The sequence below is a fragment of the Mytilus edulis genome, chromosome 10, assembly GCF_963676685.1.
Source record: "Mytilus edulis chromosome 10, xbMytEdul2.2, whole genome shotgun sequence".
NCBI classification, from domain to species: Eukaryota; Metazoa; Mollusca; class Bivalvia; order Mytilida; family Mytilidae; genus Mytilus; species Mytilus edulis.
In genome coordinates, this window is record NC_092353.1 from 60,670,427 (window position 1) to 60,688,234 (window position 17,808).

Genomic DNA, 17,808 nt, shown 5'->3' on the forward strand with positions numbered 1-17,808 from the left:
TCGCCTATATGTTTGCGATATAACGCAAAGGTTCGATATAACGCAAACCTTTGCGTTACAACGCAAACCTTTTGCGTTGTAACGCAAACCTTTGCGTTTAACGCAAACCTTTGCGTTTAACGCAAACCTTTGCGTTATAATGCAAACCTTTGCGTTATAACGCAAACCTTTGCGATATAACGCGAACCTTTGCGTTATAACCCATTTGATACAAACTTGCAGACTCGACAAGATGGATTACAGTCCGTTCAAAGACTATTTGAATTTCAGTTCTCTTTTATTTAAAGAAACAGAAGAACATGTCGAGAAGACTACAGAATTGTTATCTGAAACAGAGGTTGATTATTGGGCAAACTCGATTAGCTCAATAGAAGATATTTTATTATTATGACGACAACATGATGGCTGTACAAATATATAACAATGATCAGAACCAGTTATGTCGGTCGGACTCTCTCTCATCCGTAGAGACCGCATCTTCCGGAGAAAACAGTTTTTCAGATGACGGATATTCCAGTAATTACATTTTATCAGCTTTTCTAAGACAATTGAACGGTAGCTCTGATAATATGCTACAAGCTCCGCTACAATACCAGATAATGCCAGCTAAACACGCTTCTGAAGAGAAATACTGCATTCTTTGTAAACAGAACGGTGAAACCAGAGAATACTACACCACGCACGTGTTGAAAGACAATAGGGGGAAAGTAATATGCCCAGTACTCCGTAAGTACGTTTGCCCGAAGTGTAAAGCCACAGGGGATAACGCCCATACACTCCGCCATTGTCCGTTATCTGATGCCCAGGGGTCGTCCACTACAGAGACCTGTTACACCCTAAGAAGTAGCTGTGGAAGACGAAGAAAGAAGATCGTCTAATTTGACGAAAGAAGATCGCCTAATTGTCAAAAGAAGATCGCTTTTATATGTGACGAAAAAAGATGGCCAAATTTGAATGGGAGACAATATTTTATTCAAGATGAAACGATATATTTTTAAAACTTTTTGTCAATACTTTTAATTTGTGAAATATTCTTTTAAATGCGTTTTGATTACAAGAGTGCGAGAGTCTAATTCAGTTTTGAATATCGAAAACGTTTAATTACATTTGAAATTTCTATATTTTTTTTTAAATGTCAAACTGTCAAGTTTGTATAAGATGTACCAGAGACATAGTAATATTGTATTATATGTCTCTGGATATATATAGCTTGTAAACTTCAGAAGACAAATTTAGTGTATCTGCTCTATGGTCGGGTTGTTGTCTCTTTGGCACAATCCCCATTTTTATTTTCAATTTTATATATAAGATATCTTATAAACTATATGAGATAACTTAACATCAAGTTTTATTAGATATCTTGAAGTTTGGAATAAATAGTTAAACGGCTTGCCATAGAAAAGGATAGAAGTATTTCGTAGTTTCATATGATAAAAGGAAAAAAGTAGATGCCTTGAAATTTTATTTTTTTTACATTTTTTTTTACATTTTTATTTTGTTTTAAGGAGAAGTAAACATATTGGCAAATACTGCTTTTGCAAATTTGTAGCTTTTCTTTCTTATAATGTATTGAAGTATGTACATGTATGCCTCGAGTATTGTGTTAGACCAAATACTGAAAAGAGAACCTTTATACTTTTTTGTTTATTTTTTTTACTTTATACGAAAAGAAAACCTAGTAATGTTGTAAATAAATGACAAGGAAAAAAGATAGAAGAAAGCTTGTCTTTCAAAGATTTCTCAATATATGATGTAAATAAAAAACAAAGAGAAAAAAAAAGAAAACAACTTTACTTTCTCAAATGAATTGAATATATGCTAGTTTGGTATTGTAGTTGCAGAAAGTGGTAATCATTATAAATTTATAGATTTGTTTAGTTTATATTAAAGAGAGAAAAAAAAATGATGTCGAATTGGTAGATAATAAATCGAGAATAGAACGAAAAAAACTATAAATATTAATGAAAAGATTGACAATAGAAACTTTTGCTATAAAAAGTATTTTAACAGCAGAAAAAGGAAGCATTAAAAACAATAAATTTGTACATAATATATTTTTGTCGTCATTTGTGAAGGAATACAAAATGATGTCTGATATATAACGCTAGATTTATGCATGTAGAAATAAAAATAGATGTATAGTTGTTTATGGTGTATTTATATCCTTCCTTATCACAAACCAATTATTTTTTTCTCTTGGCTCTCTTGGCTTAAAGGAGCCTGCACGACTCGGGGAGTGCGTCAGGTCGTGGGTTCGACCATCCCGGTCGGGTCCAAACTCGTATTTATTTTCAAATTGGTATTTTCAGCTTTTCCGCTTTGCACGCATTCAGGAATAAGAACAAAGACTGATGAGCTCTGGAGTCAGAATAGTGTGTCCCGGTTCTGTGAAGTTTTTCTGGAGTCAGAATATTGTGTCCCGGTTGGGTGAAGTTTCTCTGGAGTCAGAATATTGTGTCTCGGTTGGGTGAAGTTTCTCTGGAGTCAGAATATTGTGTCCCGGTTGGGTGAAGTTTCTAGGGTTGACGTTTACCTTGCCAACTAGCACGTTTAAAAATACGACTTGGCGTGTCTGTCTAGTACCATTGATATGATTGATTATTAGTTCTGTGTTCAGTCAGTGTCTACTTAAGTCCAGCAAGTTGCCACTGTAGTCCAGTCAGTGGCAACTTGAATCCAGTCAGTAGCCTATTAAGTCTAGTCAGTGGCTACTTAAGTCTAGTCAGTGGCTACTTTAGTCCGATCAGTGACTACTTTAATTCAAGCAGTGGATTCCTAAATCGGGCCAGTCAGTGGCTACTTTAGTCCAGTCAGAAACCGAGTTCCTTTTGCATTAACCGTGATGCAACTTTGCTGAAACATCACGGTACCGCTATCGGGGTCGCCATTACCGTGATGTAACATTTTTTATGTAAAGCAATAGTCATGTGATATTTAGTGAGCACAATTTCTATTCACCCATATATAAATGTCTAACAGTTATTTATTACCTTAAAACACTGTGAACCGATTTGTACAGTGGCAGAATGCGGCCATGAAAGAAAAAAAAATATGTTGTTCCCTCAAGATACTATGTCGTTCCCTCAAGATAGTTATCTTGTTCCCTCAAGATACTATGTCGTTCCCTCAAGATGTTATGTCGTTCCCACAAGATAGTTATCTCGTTCCCTCAAGATACTATGTCGTTCCCACAAGATAGTTATGTCGTTCCCTCAAGATACTATGTCGTTCCCTCAAGATGTTATGTTGTTCCCTCAAAATGTTATGTTGTTCCCTCAAGATAGTTATCTCGTTCTCTCAAGATGATATGTCGTTCCCTCAAGATACTATGTCGTTCCCACAAGATATTTATCGCGTTCCCTCAAGATGATATGTCGCTTCCTCAATATACTATGTTTTCCCTCAAGATGATATGTCGTTCCCCCAAGATGCTATGTTGTTCCCTCAAGATAGTTATGTCGTTCCCTCAACATAGCCGTACTACGGAAGCGTATTAGCGCCACACATTTTTTTTTTATTTTTCTTCCTATGTTTGCGTTATAACGCAAACCTTTGCGTTATAAAGCAAACCTTTTGCGTTTAACGCAAACCTTTGTGTTAAGTCACATGTCCAATGTCCTTGACCTCATTTTCATGGTTCAGTGACTGTGTACATGTTCTTGACAAAAAGTTAAGATTTTTTTGTAATGTTAAATCCTCTTTTATTATAAGTAACAGGATAGCTATATTTGGTATGTGCGTACCTTGCAAGTTCCTCATTCCGGTCAGACAGTTTTCACTTGACCTCGACCTCATTTCATGGATCAGTGAACAAGGTTAAGTTTTGGTGGTCAAGTCCATATCTGAGATAATATAAGCAATAGGTCTTGTATATTCGGTGTATGGAAGGACTGTAAGGTGTACATGTCCAACTGGCAGGTGTCATCTGACCTTGACCTCATTTTCATGGTTCAGTGGTTACAGTTAAGTTTTTGTGTTTTGGTCTGTTTTTCATATACTGTATAGAACAGGTCTACTATATTTGGTGTATGAAATGATTGTAAGGTGTACCAGTCTGGCTGGCAGGTGTCATCTGACCTTGACCTCATTTTCATGGTTCAGTGGTCAAAGTTAAATTTTTGAGTTGGTTTTTTTTTCCTATTTTTAATTGCAATAGGTCAACTATATTTGGTGTATTAAAATATTTTATGATCTATGTGTCAGTCGACCAGGTTTTATTTGACCTTGACCTCATTTTCACGGTTCATTGCTCAGTGTTATGTTTTTGTTTTTTAGTATGTTTTTCTTAAACTATAAGCAATAAGTCAACTCTATTTGTTCAATGGAAGAATTGTTAGCTGTACATGCCTGTCTGGCATTGTTCATCTGACCTTGACCTCATTTTCATGGTTCATTGGTTAATGTTTAGTTGGTTTTTTTTTTGTTAAGTTTATGTGACAGTTGTCATAAAGCTTCATATTTAGGACTATCAGAATAATATCAATGATTAGTAAAGAAGGCGAGACATTTCAGCGTGTGCACTCTTGTTTTATATTGAGTAGACCGTGAAAATGGGATACAATTTCTGATTTGGCGTTAGAATTAGAAAGATCATACCATAGGGAACATGTTTTCTTAGTTTCAAGTTGATTGGACTTCCAACTTCATCAAGAACTACCTCGAACAAAAACTTTAACCTTAAGCTGGACAGACGGACGAACGGACGGACGGACGAGAAGGATAAGGGTACAACAATCGCCCAACAAATAAGATGATCGAGGATGTGAGATAAACATTTATTACAGTTTTTCGAATAAAACAATCAAAGAGTGAAACAACGGATATTAGTAAATACACGTACTGTGATTTTAAAATATAAGAAAATTTATATGCAATCTATGATAATCTGTATGAAAAGAACTTAATGTACAAGTATTATATATTATCTTATATTTACATGTATGCGTAATGTTAAAGAAACAGAACGCGTTCTATTACTTTCAAGGCTTTCCATATACGTTATTCTTAAAAAGAGTAGGGGCTTTAATGGTCTAAAATGGCCCCATATTTGCAAGATAATAAAAATTCTAACAGAGCAGATTTTTCTCCATAAATTATTAGAATATGAGTCAATGATTTAAAAACAAACTGTGTTATCTAACAAAAAAAAGGTAGGTGTAAATGACGTCATAATTGGGAAAATAAGCAAAAATACTGAAATTTGGATGGTTTTTCTAAATTTTGACCACCTCACCATGCTTGCACCAATTAGAAATTATAACATTTTGACAAGTTCATACATTTTTCATAGCCAAGCAGAGCAATAAAAAGCTGAAATTTGCCGTCCAAATTGGACCTTTTCATCTGACAAAGTTTAGTTTATATATATTCTTATGCCTATAGAAACTTATTTTTTTGTTTATGAATGTAACGTGTATTCCTAATATTATTTCTGTAAGTATATCTAGTTAAATTTCTTTAAAAAAAAAAACGAAAGCAATAAACTTCATGTGTAAAGGAGTCAATAATAACTTGGAGGACATTTTTTTTATTATTATGAAATTTTAGATAGACCTTCAATATAACAAAATCTGTACATTTCTTATGTTTTTGCTAATTATCAATTCAAAATATGGTGTTTGACTGGTGGCAATCTCCTCTCTCTGATATTAGGGTCGGATCCAGGATTTATGTTAGGAAAAAAGGGGGGGGATTTAAAAGATTATTTTGCTTAAATTTCCATAATTGGCGAGAGACACGAATTTTATTTTGAAAATGGACTACCGGTACCTATATTCCAATTGGATGTGTCTTTGTTGGTAATGAGCATAGAGAACAAGTTCTATAAAATTAGATGGCAAGAGAACGGAAACGGCATAAGATAGACTATCCATATGCATATATATATATATATGAGAACGTCTGAACTCTACAACAGATTTATCCATATGATCACCAGCAGTGATGGTGATACATGGCTGTGTACATTATGTATATATACATGTACATGTACTTCAATGTTTGATTGATAGGGGGTGCCGCTGTTTTGTTACCTCACCCTGTTTTACATTTTAACAAGAGGCTGTCACAACGACAGCAAACCGGATTTATTAACATTTATTTGTGTCCTGGCAATATCACAAGAACCATTACTGATGAATGGTGAAAGTGAAAATCGTCAATATCAAATTTGACCTCCATTTTGTCATCAGTATCAACATATTAAAATTTGAAAAGCTTAGATTGAATGGTTCATGAGTAAATGCAACAACGTGAATGGAAACGCCATTTTACGATCTTTCAAGAACCATAACTCCTGAACGGTAAAAGTCAAAATCGTCATTATTGAACTTGACCTTTATTTTGTCATCAGTAACAACATATTAAAATTTCAAAAGCTTTGGTTGAATGGTTCATGAGAAAATGCACGGACACGACGGGAAACACCATTTTTCAATCTTTCAAGAACCATAACTCCTGAACGGTAAAAGTCAAAATTGTCATTATTGAACTTGACCTCCATTTTGTCATCAGTAACAGCATATTAAAATTTCGGAAGCTTTGGTAGAACAGTTCATGCATAAATGCACGGACACGACTGGAAACTCCATTTTTCAATCTTTCAAGAACCATAACTCCTGAGCGGTAAAAGTCAAATTCGTCATTATTGAACTTGACCTTTATTTTGTCATCAGTAACAACATATTAAAATTTCAAAAGCTTTGGTTGAATGGTTCATGAGAAAATGCACGGACACGACGGGAAACACCATTTTTCAATCTTTCAAGAACCATAACTCCTGAACGGTAAAAGTCAAAATTGTCATTATTGAACTTGACCTCCATTTTGTCAGCAGTAACAGCATATTAAAATTTCGAAAGCTTTGGTAGAACAGTTCATGCATAAATGCACGGACACGACTGGAAACTCCATTTTTCAATCTTTCAAGAACCATAACTCCTGAGCGGTAAAAGTCAAATTCGTCATTATTGAACTTGACCTCCATTCTGTCATTAGTAACAACATATTAAAATTTGGGAAGCTTTGGTAGAACAGTTCATGAGTAAATGCACGGACACGACTGGAAACTCCATTTTTCAATCTTTCAAGAACCATAACTCCTGAACGGTAAAAGTCAAAATGGCCATTATTGAACCTGACCTTCGTATAGTTGTCAGAAATAACATATTAAAATTTTAAAAGCTTTGGTTGAACGGTTCATGAGTTAATGCACGGACAACATTTGATTGCCGCCCGCCCGCCCGCCCGCCCGCCCGCCGTACATCCCCAAATCAATAACCGACATTTTTGTCACAAAAATCCGGTTAAAAATATATACATTTTCATATATTGCGTAGGAAAAATTAAAAGTTACCTTTCCCATATTGATTTGATTTCATTTGGTTTTATGTAAAAGAGTAATTATACTTAAGTGTCAAAAGAGAAAAATTGGTTGATAAAGTCACAGCGGGAACACCAAACAAGTTGACAGTCAAAGAAGTTATGAGAACTTTATTGTACTTATCATATAATATATCTGATAGTTTTCTTAACTTTTCACTTATTTTAAGCTTTAAAAGGTGAACTATTCCAGAGGCACGTCCTATCACCTTGTAAATAGAGTTGCCCCCTCCAACCTCAAACCCTTCCTGAAACATAACAACTGTAATGGAAATACACTGACATTTGAAAAATCCTTTAATGCATGTGTCTATATCAATTTATTTAAGATAATTGATATTAAAATTTCTTATGCATTCTTGTCTTTATATTATTATTCTTGTCGCTGATAAGTGAGACCCCACTCAGCACTAGATGCACTATCTGTGTACATCAGCAATACCCGGTGTTTTGTTTTGTTTGTTGATGTTTCAATATTGCTTCCTTCCTTAATATTTACCTTGGAGTTTCTTTCTTTTTACAATTTGTATCTTAAATTGACGTTCTGTTGCAACATATTTAAAATTAAATCTTATAAAATAGAAAACAAATTGCGGTTGCCATGGGCACAGATGTGTTGCTAGGGAGAAACAACAGTGAATTTGACAAGAATGTGCATTTAATTATGTAATATTTAAATAGTGTACAAGTGTAAAGTTCACTACATACTAAACAGGTTTAATTTCAAATATAGATATATTAAAGCTGTATAATAATCATATTTGATGAGTTTACCTCCGCCATTATATTTGTTGCTAGCCAACAGAATAAACGAGCTAGACCCAAAATTTAAATATTTTAGAAGGTCTATGGTATAGACTTACAACATGACAAATTAAATGAAATTTAGGGGTGGGGCCAAAAATTGCCCTTATAGTCCTTTATAGTCCTTTGTCTTACATCATCTTTTTAATTCAGATTCTTGTTGTATTGTGCAATTACACATACATTTTCACCCAAATGTGACAACACTGGACCAAATTCAAAGAAAATTGTTGTAAAAGGAAAGATATGTAGTGTGAATGCCAATGAGGCAATTATTATAGAACGCCATGACTGCCTTATGTTGATGATCATCATTATATGCAGTGGATAGAGCATTATATGCGGTGGTTAGAACATTATATGCAGTGGTCAGAACATTATACGAGGTGGTGGTGATCAGTGATTGATGTCGTGCAATTTATGTAAATCGATTGAAAACTTTATCAGAAAAAATAAACGCCTGCAATTGTCTGCAAATTGGACAGACATAATGTAAGAGCCGATTATGGCCTCAAATTTCAGGTTCATCTAACGAAAGATTTTGGACATTGTTTAAACACTTAAGTGTCTATTGCAATTGATTTAATTAGTTTTTGTGAAAGATTTTAACTGATTTAGTCATTAAAAACGCTCCGATTCAAGCTTAAATATGAAACATCTATCTAATATGCAAAGCAAATGTCACTTTTCAAATAGTTTTTGTCAAAAATGAAAGTGGCCGCATCCGTGTTAATCCTCAACCTTTATATATGTTATGTATTATCGTCAAATACAACTTACATTTCAGTATTATAAATGAACACGAATGCGGCCACTTTCATTTAGGACGGAAACCATCTAAAATTTAACTAAAATGCTAAAATTGTGAAGATTTCAGTAATTTAGCATGACTTTATGATGCTAGTACCCGATATATGTGCATTATATTGTCAAAAACAGACCATATTTAAGTAGCAGAAGCATTATACTTTCCAATGAATAGCTATAAGATTTCAATTTCACAATTTTGTAAAACTGTTTTGGGGCCAAAAAGGGGTCTTACTGAACCTACTCCTTTATGGGAAGTTCATTCCGAACGCATGGCATAATGTAAGGAAAATGGAGATAAATAATAATGAAATATCAAAGGACAGTTTGTATACTTTAATCCTCGAGTTCATTTCCTACTGAAGAACTATAGCTATTTATAATCTATATTCAGTTTAAAAAGAATAAAATAAATTTTGAATGAAATAGTCAGCCGTCGATAATTAGGACCTAAGTCCCATATCTCGCTTATATATGTCATGATAGAGTCATTATTTGGGTTCGATTTTCAGAAATACGCATTTTTACATCATTTTTAGTATTTAACAGATATGCAGTTTAATTTTAGGTTCCATCAATTTTATCCAACTTTTACAATCTTTTTAGCACGAATAAAGCCTTTTTTTTAATGAGCAGCAGCCTTATATCAAAATACATGTATAAACTTTCATTAAGAGATTTACCCGTTTCCAGAACCATTTCAACATTTTTATTGATAGTTATCATCTCTTTATCAATCCATCGGAAAATGGGAGTTTGGAAGAGGATAAAGTGTTAACTACGTTTGTTTGCCAGTCTGTCACAGTTACGTGTTGCAGTAAGGTCAAGGTCGAAACACACTTTGATTCAAAGAAGAATGATTTACTATTAGTAACGAATGTCCATGTAAAGATGGATCATCTCGACCTGATTTAAGTCTGGTTAAGTTTGCGCACATCTTTGATAACAACAAAGGACCTTGATAAAAAGTTGGTCGCCTCGACCTATATTTTACACATGAATGATTAAAATTTGTGTTAAGGTCCAGATGAAAGCAAAACAAGAAATTAAAGGAGAAATAGTGTTTGTTACTGAGCACTCCTTTTAAAATCCGCATACAAATTTTGTCACCTCAACACACAAAAAAAAGCACTCGCCACTCGTTATTATGTCTCTTAATGGAGAACTATTGTTTTAATGTGAATTTTCTTGATGTTGTTATTGCTGTTCTAATTCTTCTCTAACACCAGCTTGTCTTATTGCTATAGTTTTTTTATACTAATATTTTCCGTATCCTATGATAGGATCCATGTTAAAAGTTGAAAATTTCATATCTGAATATTTTTTGTTATCTGGAAATTTTACTTTTGATGGTGGCTTGTGATTGTTTCGGTTGGGCTTCATTCTCCTGTATAAGTTTCACTGACGGAGTAAAAAGAGGAAAATTGTCGAAACTTTTTGCATTTTTATATATTGCTTAGTCCTAATTATATACTATAAAAAAAAAATTCGTTAATCAGTTATTTTGCACTAAAAATTCCTGTTCCATGCCTTTATAAATCATATTGCACATCGTTTATGTTTCAGTAAAATTGTATTCCCAATGACATCGCTGACCAACATAAATTAATTTGTTTCAAAAATGCAATAACATTGAGAATGGAAAATCATCTTTTTGGTAGCATTTGCAAAAGGAGTTTATTATGATGGAAAGAATGACATTTAAAGTATAAAATTGTTTTTATGGTCCTGGATTATAAATAGATGTAATTTGTTCACGTTAAAATCTTAAATTGTAAAGATGTGTTCATTGCGGGAAATTTTCTGTATCATTTCCTTAAAAAAATGTTTTTAACTTTTTATACATTGTGACTTGGATGTGTCTCATTACCATATCTTCTAATTTATATTATCATACAATTATAGCCTTTGTATGAGGTCGATACAAGGATATATTGATCTGAAAGACGTATATTGACTGAGGACGAATAATTCAATTTTCTTGTCATCACTGTCAGCAAATCTATCAACTGAATGAGGTCCATACATATAATCTATACATTCAAAAAGAAAACTAAACACTGACGCCCCAATCGTCAAAATCAAAAACCTTGCTTATAGCATCTGCTTTATCATTTTTATCTCTTGGTATCCATTCAATATCTAAATTAATAGAACTCTTTGCACAACTAGAAAATACTGACATCACCAACTATGTAGTTGCGTTTTTACCACTACCTGACTCCACTTTACCCACACAATTCTGACTGTCCAGGGGCGGATGCAGGAATTTTCGAAAGGGGGGGTGCTAACCCAGGGCAAAGGGGGGGTGCAGGGGGGTGCAAAACATATGTCCCGATACAAATGCATTGATCGGCAAAAATAATGGGGGGTGCGCACCCCCGGAACCCCCCCCCCCCCTGGATCCGCCACTGCTGTCCGTAAACCACTTCAAAACATTCCCGCATGGATAACTGACCTTGAATAGTATCTATACATAATTCTATAGCCTTCTTTTCTCTCCATATCAAACTTAATCCTGTCCCTCGACCAGTCCACATTTTATAAAAACAAAAAATTAAAAAAAAATCTGATTCTCTAATAGACATAAATAAGATCCGTAAGCAAAACTGCTAGCATCCGAATACACAATTATAGTTGGAACCTAGCTTATACTAGAAAAATTATCTCCCCTTGACCACTGACCCTTTTCTCATGCATTTGAACTATTATTTTATATTTCTTTAATCACTCTGTAATGTTTATGTGATGACGTTATTAATGATATGCTCTTATTGGGCCCTTTAGTTTTAAAATAAAATATTTTATCGCACCGCGGGTAAAATATCACGTTGTGATTGGTTTAGCGCCGTCACGTGGTGACCCCCTATGAGACCGTAAGGGGTTAGTAAATTTCATAGGGGGTTCATGACGTCACGTCCTACTGTTAATGGTGACGTCGTCTATTGATGTTATTGTATTTCATTGTTTATTTTTCTACAAAACTCAGCAGGAAAAGTCCTGCGTGCGATAAATTCGTTATACGGTTCACTACTGACCCCCTACGAATCCATAGAGGGTGAGTAAAATTTTATGTTTCCAAAACTGTAACTCACAAATGACCCCTTGTACCCTCAGTCAAGATAAAACTAAAGTCCCATGAAACACGTGACTCAATCAATCTATATACAAATTTCTGGTTATCAATCTGATTACATTACCTATGACAGGCGACATAGAAATTACTCAGGCGATGACCCTGCATTAAAAGCATGCACTAATAAAAGGGAAAGCTTATATCGAAATTGTTAACGGATTTATAACATGAGGTCTGGTTTTAACTTCTTCAATACAATCATTAACCAAAAGATCGTCAATAGATCGTGATACAATAATGATTTTTTGCATTTATTGTTTTTACTAAAAGGAATAGCATATCCGTTTAAAATAATGTCTAACACATAAGAATTTGCTTCTATCATTTTCAATAATCGAGATATTTTTTCCGTCTACCTTTAACAGATTGTAGTACACTAAATGATTGCTCATATTCATACGAATCCAGTTGTAAAGTATTTAACTGCTCTTTTAAATGACGTTTATCACTGACAACAAAATCAAAAATAATACTTATCATTTATATCTTCGTCCGCAACTTGTTGGGTTGTTAAACTTTGAACAGTTTCGTCTCCAGTGACCCATCGTCTGGCAACCAAAGCAGATTTCTGTGGATTCAGGTCCAGTGTTGTTTTTCTAGTAGACACAAAAACTACGATCAGTAACAATAGTAACAGTTGCATTGGTATTCTCTACGGGTAATAGGAATAGTCTCTTCATTTTCAGTATTTCCCATACTTAGTTGAATGTATCAAATTGTAAGAATTCGAAAAAAGCATCTAGAGCACTTGACTGCAATGACTCGAATGACTTTAACTACTATCAAACCACCCGTGCATGAAATTCTTCCCGCATACTTTATATATCAAATCAAACAGACCTTTCTATAAATAGCATAAACAAATGTTCCTTACCAAACAAAACAAACTAGCATCGATATATGTACAACTTTGATAAATATAATAATTGTTATATTATTAATTTCCGACCATACTGGTATCAAAATCGTGATTTTGTTGGAATTTTATAGATATCATATTGTCTCTAAGACAATAACATCATATTAGTTGTTATTTCATTTACTTTTTTTTCATGTTATGTATATAAAGATTTGTTTTCTTCAAATAATCTATCATAGATATTTTTTATAAAACTTTTGACAATATCATGAAATTCATTACATGACGTCACAGAGTATATCGGTTTTTAGATATTCTAAAAATAACCGTGCAATATGCTTTTTGCTATCCGCCGTTTTTACTCTACCTTCGGAAATTAAGTTTAACATATGACTATCCCTGAACGAATGAAATTAGTTAAAATATACGAATTAATAATATCAAGGAAGATCAAACAGTTTTAACTTCTACCAAATGGGAAGTACATGTTGGCGATGCGTTTTTTATTGCCACTCACTGAAACTGAAAGGAACAATACTGGAAAAACTATATGAAACGGGTTATTCTCGTATATCTTTTGATGGTATGATACAAAACCCCTAACGGGAGGGATTGTCCTTGATTTTCAATTGATGAAAAAAATATCTTTCACTCAGTTTAATTGAGGTCTGGAGCTGGCATGTCAGTAACTGCTAGTAGTCCTTTGTTAATTTATGTATCATTGTCATTTTGCTTAGTTTATATTGTTACCTATTCTGACAAAGGACTCTGACTACTTTTAAATTGAGTTTTACTGTGCATATTGCTGTGTGTTTCTTTAATCTACATTGGCTAGAGGTATAGAGAGAAGGTTGAGATAATATCACAAAACCCCGCCGCATTTTTGCTCCTGTTCCAAGTTCTGTAACCTTTGTTAGTCCTGTATGTATTTTTATTTTTACTTCATTTATATGTTTTGGAGTTCAGTATGAATTCCATTTTCCCTGTCATACTAGTACATATTTTTTTAGGGCTAGCTTAGGCCAACCTCCGGGGGCGGGATTTTCTCGCTGCGTTGAAGTGCCGTTGGTGGCCTTCGGCTGTTATCTTCTCTTTTGTCGGGTTGTTGTCTCTTTGACATATTTCCCATTTCCATTTTCAATTGTATTAGACTAATCTATTTTCCGAATATTTTCCAAAACTCGTTAAACCTCCTCGTGTGGTTTGAAAAGTATATCAAACTACGATTAGAACTTTTGATTTGTTTTGAAACAACTTTGAAACCCAACAATGGAAAAACCGATATAATGATCGAATTAAAATGGTTTGACTGCTACAAATGTATTGCTCTAAATTGATCTTAAAAATTTACTCAAAACAGTCACATGTATAGATTTTAATTACTTTAAACATAATTTCTTAACACATTCTTAATAAGCGAATAAGAGGATCTTATATGATTATCATAAGCACTACTGCTTTGCGATACTAGCCCTGGTATACCTTAAAAAAACAAAACCCAAAGCATGTGAGGTATCTATCAATGACACAAAGTCAGTACATGCACGACAAAAACACACAAAAAGCACAGGACAGTGGCGGATCCAGAACTTTTCCTAAGGGGGGCCCGCTGACTGATCTAAGAGGGGGCCCGCTCCAGTCATGCTTCAATGATTCCCTATATAATCAACCAAATTTTTCCCACGAAAGGGGCCCCCAGGCCCCCCCCCCCCCCCCCACCTGGATCCGCCTATGCAGGAACAGCGCTTGTAATGCAGTTCTTCATCTCAAAGTCATAATGCGGCCTTCAAAATGGAACAAAAATTATATCTTGTCTCTTGCAAGTTTAAGACGACCCTAGCACCAGCTTGAATGGAATTCTTTGCACAAATAATTTGGATAGACTTTGTAAGATGCAACACCACACAAATCGCACCGGATCAAAAAAATGCATTCTTACTAGAAAGAAGTACATATTAAACAAAATAGTTCCTACGCATATGTGTAAATATAAAACTATGTAGAATTTATTATAGTAATGTGAAGGTATCACTTTCAAGGTGAAGGACTGGCAGTCCTGTTAGAACACATATTGACTGATAGTTTTGAATAATACAGAATGTACGCATGAATTCTAGAATTGAGGGCATGTATATTTTGTCCGTTTCTTATATATGAGGTACCTGCTTCCTGTAACCAGTACACTCTAATTTATAAATAACTGTAGTTTAGTTTTATTTAAGACGATAACTTTGTATAAATGTTGTCTGAAATTTTAGGTTGAAATTTATTTTGTCAGGTATAACACGTGTTAAGTAGTACACAATCATATTGTAATAGTATTTGAATTCATGAGTTTAAATTTTCATACCTAGAAGGTCAAGGTAGACTTTGAAATTTGACCTTGAGATTGTTTTCAACAGCACTTGATTTAAAGATCATGGAAGACCCCTTATATTACTAAATAAAGTGTCAAGGTTTCTTTCCAGTACATTTGCCGATTAATTTTCCAACACGTAAATGGTACATCGTGTTCCAAACAGTCAAACAGTAAAAAGCTAGTCAAGGATGTAATGTCGTATATCACGAGATTTTGGAGTAGTATCTATTGAATTTAAAAAATTAGGATTTTTCTATGAAACAATCAGCCATGGTTGACTTGTCTGTGACGTCACAATAATAAATTCAGTGGAAAGTCAAAAAATAATTGAGCTTTGACCAATGATGGACGGAGATCAAACGAACCACATGTTGAATGAATAATAAAAGAAGAATGTGACTAAAGGCACAAATGCCCCTCTCTAAATTTTTCAAGTTAAAAAGGGACAAAATATGTCTATGACGCACAGATCAATTCGAGTTATGTCTGTTTGCTGTAGTTTTTAGCATTTCATATGATATTTAAATTCGATACTTTTAAATACCTAAATTCGGTTGAGACAAACTAAATTTAGAATGCGAAACGAAAATTGGACGAACGGAAATCCAGACGGACGGAAGGACGATCGGACGGTCCAGGGTAACACCTAATGGCCTCCTACCAGTTATTAGTCCTTCCTCGATAAATCTGCATGCGAGATTGGGCCCCTGCGCCTAAGGCGGGGACATAAAAATAGTCAAGCGGTCAGGAACGGACTAAATCGGCTAAGAATAAGAGAAATATAAATAAATACTACGTATGACTGAAAATGTATTTCAATTTGATAAATACGGGCATATACGGTATATGGCAGTCATTAATAACCAACAATATAGCTTGAACGGGGTGCTTAAAAGATTCTTATCACAATCAGCTTGTGTGTAACTAAATAAGTTGTAATATGTTTGTTCTCAAAAATTGATATAGTATGACGGCATCATATGGATCATTTAGTTTTTCTAAAGAACTTTCCTCCATTAGTACATTGCATAATTTGAAGACTTCGCGGTTGCAAGGTTCGACAGGCACATTAATTTCTTCTTCACAAACTGACACATCTACTGGGTCTGCATCACACAATTTGTCTTCGTATCCATACAAATGAGAAGTGAATACAAAACAGCAGGTTTTCCGCTCGGAAGTGGTGCGTTTGATGATTTTATTATCCTATGCTTGTTCCAAACAGAAACAACACTGTCAAGATCAGCCTGGAAATATAAATGTGTTTTTTTTCATAATAAATGGTCGTCTTATCTACTTTTATATTTAAACGTCCGTGGCTTGTACTTGTTTTACATTTGTCGTTTAGGGTTCTTTCTAACTTACTTTAAATTTTTGATATGGGAGTTTAATTAAAGATTAAAATAATTTAAGAAATATTGTGTGGAATAAAACAGGCCGCATATGGTAACGGTTTTGCTCATTATTGAAGGTTGTACGGTTACCTTTAGATGCTAATACCAACTCCTAATACTAAACAATTCAAGAAATCTTATGTGGAATCAAATCGGCCGCAGGGGAAAAAAACAGTAAACGAGGCCTGGCAAGACGATACAAACCGCCGGCATTTTTAATATTGGCAAGTAGGTATTCTTCTGGTAACAGAAATAACAAAAGTTCCTCTAAGCAAAATTAGAGTGAACGAGGAGCACGACCCCACACTGACGCTAGGCCAATACTTGAATAACGCTTCCTCGGTACTCGGAGGATAAAATTCAAAACTGGTAACAGTGATGAACCGGCCGCTCTGGTAAACAAGAGAAAGCCGTTCATAAAAAACACAACTTCCCTGTGGTACCACAGTAGTATATTTTAGCATATGGTCTAACGTAGAATTATAGGGTCATGACCCCCCTGTCATCTTGCCAGATCCCGCCAAAATGAGAAGGTCTATACACTCTCATCCCCAACGAAACGAGTTTACTACACCGTACTGAAATATAGTTTATAGTCTCATCAATTAGGAAATACTCGACGGTCCGAACTTGCAAACAACTCTAAAGCTCCCTGAACATTATTTAAGAAAACATCATTACCGTCAACTGACAAGTGCACTCCGTAAAGCCTGAAATAAACCTCTATCTTGAGTTTTTATATTTGTATGGCAAATTACAAGGCCATGATTTAATTCTTCTTGAATATATTGAACAATTGCCTTAACTCGTTTACAAGTCGAATTGATAGCCACCTGATTGTCTGACAAGTGGCAGTATCTACGAGGCAAAATTTCACTCCACACCAAGGAGAGATTTTGCAATAACACATGTGATTGCACAATGTCCAACTTTATTTGCTCAATAAGCTTTTTTCCTTTGATTAAACCCAAAACTTAGAACCCAAATGGATGATCAAAATTTGTGGAGGTGGATAACATCTCCACTTCTGACCGCCCAATATACAAAAGATGATCCCATGACCAAAACT

General features: G+C 34.4%; 1 protein-coding gene across 1 annotated transcript; it reads left to right on the forward strand.

The window, feature by feature from the left end:
• The first annotated feature begins 401 nt into the window (after positions 1-401).
• Positions 402-878, forward strand: LOC139492881 (nanos homolog 3-like). The gene has a single exon (XM_071281032.1). The coding sequence runs from the start codon at positions 402-404 to the stop codon at positions 876-878; it is 477 nt and encodes a 158-aa protein (XP_071137133.1).
• Positions 879-17,808: the final 16,930 nt, after the last annotated feature.